The sequence below is a fragment of the Podarcis filfolensis genome (genome assembly GCF_964270895.1).
Source record: "Podarcis filfolensis genome assembly, chromosome: 7".
Lineage (NCBI taxonomy): Eukaryota > Metazoa > Chordata > Lepidosauria > Squamata > Lacertidae > Podarcis > Podarcis filfolensis.
In genome coordinates, this window is record NC_139603.1 from 62,252,125 (window position 1) to 62,258,445 (window position 6,321).

The 6,321-nt window shown below is 40.4% G+C and overlaps 1 protein-coding gene across 1 annotated transcript; it reads right to left on the reverse strand.

Annotated features, from left to right (window-relative positions):
* Nucleotides 1-1,633: 1,633 nt before the first annotated feature.
* Nucleotides 1,634-6,321, reverse strand: LOC310766823 (myelin P2 protein-like). The gene is made up of 4 exons (XM_083623483.1): nucleotides 6,152-6,321; nucleotides 4,532-4,704; nucleotides 2,950-3,051; nucleotides 1,634-1,890 (listed from the first exon to the last, which is right to left on the reverse strand). Exons 1-4 carry the CDS (start codon nucleotides 6,318-6,320, stop codon nucleotides 1,840-1,842), a joined length of 495 nt encoding a protein of 164 aa, XP_083479609.1. The 5' UTR covers nucleotide 6,321; the 3' UTR covers nucleotides 1,634-1,839.

The following is a 6,321-nucleotide window of genomic DNA, read 5'->3' on the forward strand; positions in this document are numbered from 1 at the left end:
TTGAGTTTGATTTTAAATGGCTATTCTGTTCCCTCCGTTTTAAATAGTGGCTTTATCTTTGAACCTTAAATATTTAACATATGCATTTTTGTATATTTCACAGAGAAACAACAGAAGCTGGGTTGTATTTAATGGCATCCCAGAAGAAGAAGAAGAAGAAGAAGAAGAAGAAGAAGAAGAAGAAGAAGAAGAAGCAGCAGCGTTTGGATTTGGTACCCCACTTTATCACTACCCTAAGGAGTCTCAAAGCGGCTAACAATCTCCTTTCTCTTCTCCCCCCCCAACAAACAGTCTGTGAGGTGAGTGAGGCTGAGAGACTTTGGAGAAGTGTGACTAGCCCAAGATCACCCAGCAGCTGCATGCGGAGGAGCAGAGACGTGAACCCGGTTCACCAGATTATGAATCCACTGCTCTTAACCACTACACCACACTGGCTCTCAGCTGATGTTAAAGTCTTTTTGTCAGTGGAACAGTGAGGTGGGCCCTTTCCAGCGATCCTACCAAGCTCCACTGTATCTCCTCAGGAGGTTCCCCCATTTCCCTGGAACAGTTTTAGTGGACACGGGGGTACATGGAGGAATTTGCAAGTAATTTCTTCCTTTCCCTTTCCACTAACAGAAGACTTTGCATCAGCTGAGCAACACCTTTGGATATGACACTTTATAATAAGTAAATATTTTTCAAACAAGCTGCCTCAAAAGACTCTGTCCTTTCTCCCCTGCTGCCCTATTGGTACTAACTCCCAGAACACCCATGTGATACCACTTCTCTTACTTACTTCCAATCCCTCCTCAAAACCCATCTTTTCTGTTAATACTTTGGCACAACCCCCCGGTTTTAAGGACATTCTGTAACTCAAGATTCTTCAAGACATGTGATTTGTGTGTCATGAGTCCCATGGAGGTGTCATAGCAGGGATGGTCAGATTCTGAGGAGAATGGGAATTGCTCTGGCAGTTGGTACAATGTTTGGTGCTGGCTCTCTTGAGGACATTGTCAGTGTTTTTCTCCACACTGTGATGTGCTGCCTTCATTTATTGATTCAAATTCAGTGGCAAAGTAACAAACCAAACTACATTTTCATTAAATAACATAGTCTTAGTTACAGGTAGGTAGCCGTGTTGGTCTGCCATAGTCAAAACAAAATTTAAAAAATCCTTCCAGTAGCACCTTAGAGACCAACTAAGTTTGTTATTGGTATGAGCTTTCGTGTGCATGTATCTGAAGAAGTGTGCATGCACACGAAAGCTCATACAAATAACAAACTTAGTTGGTCTCTAAGGTGCTACTGGAAGGATTTTTTTAAATTAAATAATATGTTATGCAGTTCAGGTATGCTTAAATTAATGTGCCTGGCATTCAACAGAATGAAGTGACATTCCTGGGTGGAGGAGAAAAAATAGTTCTAGAAGCTACCTGTATTCTACAATTTATTTTCTAGCCCCAGTTGCAGCCTGAGTAACTGAATAAGCTTTCATTTATTGGTCAGGTGTTTTTCTCTCCAGAATTCACCCTATGTATGAGATTTTCTTTCATTCATCTGCCCTCTGGCCTAAGAGAATTGATTTCTTTTCACACAGAGAGACTCATTTCTGTCTAGCACATTCTATGCACTAAAAAAATACATTCACGGGTCGGATAGCGGTAAGCATTTATTGAATTGCAAATACTTCCACATTTGCTTACACAGCCGTTTCTAAATCTATGTTTACAGCTTAGTTGCTCTATAGTAAAATGAATTGAGGGGGGAAAGGGCACGAGGTTTAGCTCCACCGCTTTCCCACAGAAATAATGTGGATTGGACAAACTAGATTCACTTGAGTAGGGGCTTGGAGATTCCTCACATCTTCTCATAGACTCTTGTGCAGGTGACACCTTTCATGGTGCATTCCTGAAAAATCAAAAATAACATAGGACATATGGGTTACGCTTATATAAAGCCTAGTGAAATGACATTACATCAGGAGCGGAGAACCTGTGGCCTTCTAGATATTGCTGAACTACAACTCCCATCAGCCCCAGCAAGCATGCTCAATGACCAGGGAGCATGGGAGTTGGAGTTCAGCAACATCTGGAGGGCCACAAGTTCCCCACCTTGCATTACACTATCAACCAATGCTTGAAGATAATTACACATGGGAAGGAAAACAGTCCACCTGGGAAATTCATCTTTATTTTAACACTATCGAAACATCTTGACTAATTATAACTTGCACTATGTGGTGTGGCTAGTATCCAGTTTTTGCTTGTGCATCCTTCTCTATCCCACAATTGGCTTTGTACCAACCTTTCATCCCTAGCAGTCACTTGTGGGGCTTGCACACACCTCAGATCGAAACACCCCTCCAGTCTTACATGCAGTCATTTAAAAAATGCTGTTGTAAATACATTATATGCAGTCATGAAATACTTTTAATCCATAATGTGTATGGCAGATGGGGAACAATTTGGTTCCTTGCTTGGCTCCTGATCCCTGAGCACTGGCAGGTGGGTATGTGGTGGCAGCTACTTGAAAACCTTAAACCTGATTATGTTTAAGCCAAAGCCACATGCACAACCTTGAAACCCCTAACCTTCATCAAGGCTGGCATTTGCATTAAACTGGGCATACAAGTGGAGAAAAGCAAGATGAAATCCAGCCATTCTTGAACCATTGCTAAATCTAATTCAAGTGTACTTTCCCCTTAGCTACACAGTAGTTTTTAAACTGTGTAAACTATTTTAAACAGGCCCTTGAAGTCTGCCCTTTCTAGAAATTATAACAGTAATTGGAGGCTTGCCATTCAAAACTGGCAAAAATGCCCTTCAAAAATGTTGGGCACAATCCTTCAAATCCCACTATTACAATGAGAAAGCTAATAACATGGTTATAGATTTCTCACTGAAATCAATGTGATTGAAAACTGCCTAGAATGGGTCCCGTATTATGTAATTGAAAACAGTAACTTACCACCACCATTTTCCCATCAACTAGTTTCCTCCTTATTGTTGATTCTTTGCCATTCCACTTCTGCGTTTGTACCAATGCACCTTTTTCTAAGGTTACAACAGTCTGGAGACACAAAGGAAAAAAATAAAAATGTGACTACTTTGTTTATTTTTTCTGCAAATATCAAGTCAAAGTTGGGATGCCATTTACGGGGGGGGGGGGAGTCATATACATCCTTGTTATTCAAGTAGCATATGATTATATCTCAAGAGCACTTGTATTTCTTTCTAATAATCATCATCGTAGTAGTAGTAGTAGTAGTTTTATTATATCCTTCTTGTAAATGAGGCTCCTGGTGATCTCTGTCCAAGCAACTGATTGGGCTGAAACCTGTTTAGCTTCAGCAAAGCTGAAGCATAAGTTACATAGTTGGAGCCAGGACAGGAACAGGGGAGGCTGAAGGCATCTCCGATTGAAGGACTGTCTGGTCCAAGTCCACTTTCAACATAAAGAACCAGAAGAAAGGAAAGAAGTTGCTGATCAACATTTAGTACCTCGAGAGCAGATTGAGTAGGTGCACAGCTCACCTGGTGTTACTCGTTGTCTCGAGAGACAACGGAGTCCGTCTCTGGGAGTGAAGTCAGATCACTACATTAGCAGCATCAAAGTGACTTCCTTGGGATGCAAGCCTGGGCAGTGTGTACAGAGGTCCTCATCATTTCTATCTATAGCACGTATAGAAACTGTCATCTTGACCACTGGATCCACTATTTGTCTCATCCGCTCAATCTGCCTGAGCCTGTCTTCACATACAGGGGAAAGTCCCTAACTCACTGAGGATTTGAGACCCATTGGCCGTGGCCAGTCAAAGCCATTTCCTGGGGTGTGGCTGCTGTCTCATAGTAACAGCTTCTAGGAGCTACAGGTGAGAGCTGAGTGCAAGGTGGGGATCAAAGGTGGACAAACTACCTCAAAAGGAGAATAATGTGTGTCCCTCCCACTAGAGATACTACCTGTCTCCTAGCACCCCATACACCCCCACTACAATGAGTGCACTGAATTCCTATTTAAATGTTAGTAATCAAGTTGTATTAAATATTTAGTCATACTTAGAGTAGATGCACTAAAACGAATGAACATAACTGACTTTGGTCTATGATGACGATGACAACTATTTTTATTTTAAAAAAAATGTTCTAGAACGAAGAAATGCCAAGCTGAGTTTACTCTGAGAGAACTGAGTGTTGGACTTTGTAAGCTAACAGTGTTTTGGGGTGCTGGCTGTCTCCTGCAATATCTGGTTGTCTGTTGGAGTGTTTGTGTTTCTTCACTGCTGCTTGACCTGTATATATGTAAGTTGGCAGGACATATTAGGAAGAAAAGAAGCCTCCAGTGATATCTGACAGAGAAGGAAACCTGGGTAAGTGCTGTTCTCCTGGAAGGAACTTCTCAACCCTTGAAGACTTGGAACAAGTGTAATGTTAACAAGTCCTGTGCTATCTGTATCCTACATATCAAGTTACCTTGGTTTCTGTCAAAACTGAACTGAAGACCTTACAGTGCTGTTAAAAGGAAGAAAGTTGAGGGGGAAGCTATCTCTCACCTTTGTTTTCCTGTCATCTGCAGTGGTTTCTTGAAATTCTTGCCCCAACTTGAAAGTGATCTGTGTATTTTTGAAGGTGCTTTCAGTTCTGATTGTTACTTCATCACCCTTCATGCTGATGATGACTTTGGGTTTGGCCAAGCTGCCAAGTTTTCTGGTGGCCAACCCCACCCCTACAAACCAGATAAAGAACATTATACCCCACTGGGCATTGCATATATTACACATTCCCCGACCTCAAAAATACATCTGAAAACTATAAGTGAAAAAAGGAATGTCAGCTGGAGAGAATTACAGTATTAGTGGAGAGTGCTACAATTATTGATTGCCCATGTTCTCCCCAAACTATATTTGAATGGCAAGATTATTAGGGATTAGCAAATTATCTTAAAGACAAAGGGGAACATCTGTCAACCACACTGGTGTGTTTAAATGCAAAAGTCAATATGACACAAAATGCAATACTGGATTGAATAGAAGACCAGTGAAGACAGGACTGCCTTATATCACATATCCCCTATATACAGAAGCAATTCAGACATGAATATACAAGACTTGGTTTCTCTTTTGAGTACTCAGTATCTGAAGACTCACATCTGCATATGTGGACTAGCTCCATTGATAAATAATGCATTTGAGGTGATATCAAGTGATCTCTGTGTAGTGCTTTTTTGGGGGGGGGGTCTGTAATAGTTCATTCACAGATACAAATTATCCCTTAATGCTGCAATCTTTCATTCACTTACCAGGGGATAAGTCTTACTGAACTCGTTGAACTTCTAAGTAGATGTGTTTAAGATTTCACTGTTAGTGCTGCAGGCATTTCTTGATGAATACATATATATGTATTCATCAGCCCTCCCTCAAAGATCTCCATTTAAGAAATGAAATATTCGTTGTGTATTTTAACTGTTTGAAATGCAGCCTGGTAGTATACTGCCTAACAAATGTACTGATCCTACAACATATCCAGTCAGCATTCTTGAAACTATATCAGCATTTAAGGGAAATTCTCTCTTTATACACAATTATGCCTGCTATACACATTTTTGCAAATGATGCATTTTGTATGCTTTTTTCACTAATATGTTTATGGACACATTGATCAAGTATATACATCTTTGTATGCAGAACACAGCTAGGTACTTGCATTACAAAATTCAGTTAAATGGTGAATTCTGAAGGATAGCTGTGTTTTTATTTTCATATTGTTTCGGAAAGTGCAAAGTAGGTAGGTTCACCTTTGAATGCAAACTAAACAAAATTTATTTCCCATCTGTAACTAAAAGAAACATACACTAAAGGAGTATGGGACACTATATGATACCCAATATTTCTGCGGAAGGAAAACATAATTCATGATACAAAACTGGGCTCCGAAAAACACCAGGCCATCACTAACAGATGCAATTTCGCAATATGCAAGACGACAATGAAAGGAAAGGACAGAATCTGAGCATGGTTAGTAAGACAGAATAATTTCTCTTGTTCAGCTTCCTTTTCAAGATGCTTAAGAAAAATGTTTAATGATCTGAGTGAAAAGCAATAAGTACCAAAAGAAGACATCACTGAAATGTACAGCGATGGCAGCAGTATACCAATATCCAAATCAAATCTCACCCAGTTCTTTCATGTAGTCATCAAAGTTTTCACTAGAGACAAGTTTCCAGCTTCCCACAAATTTGTTGCACATTATGCAGGGCTTGCTAGACAGCGTTTCCTCAGGAGAATGGAAGTGACAGGAACAGTTCTCAGTAGGAGGCAGAAGGATTGTGTGAGCCACACGCATC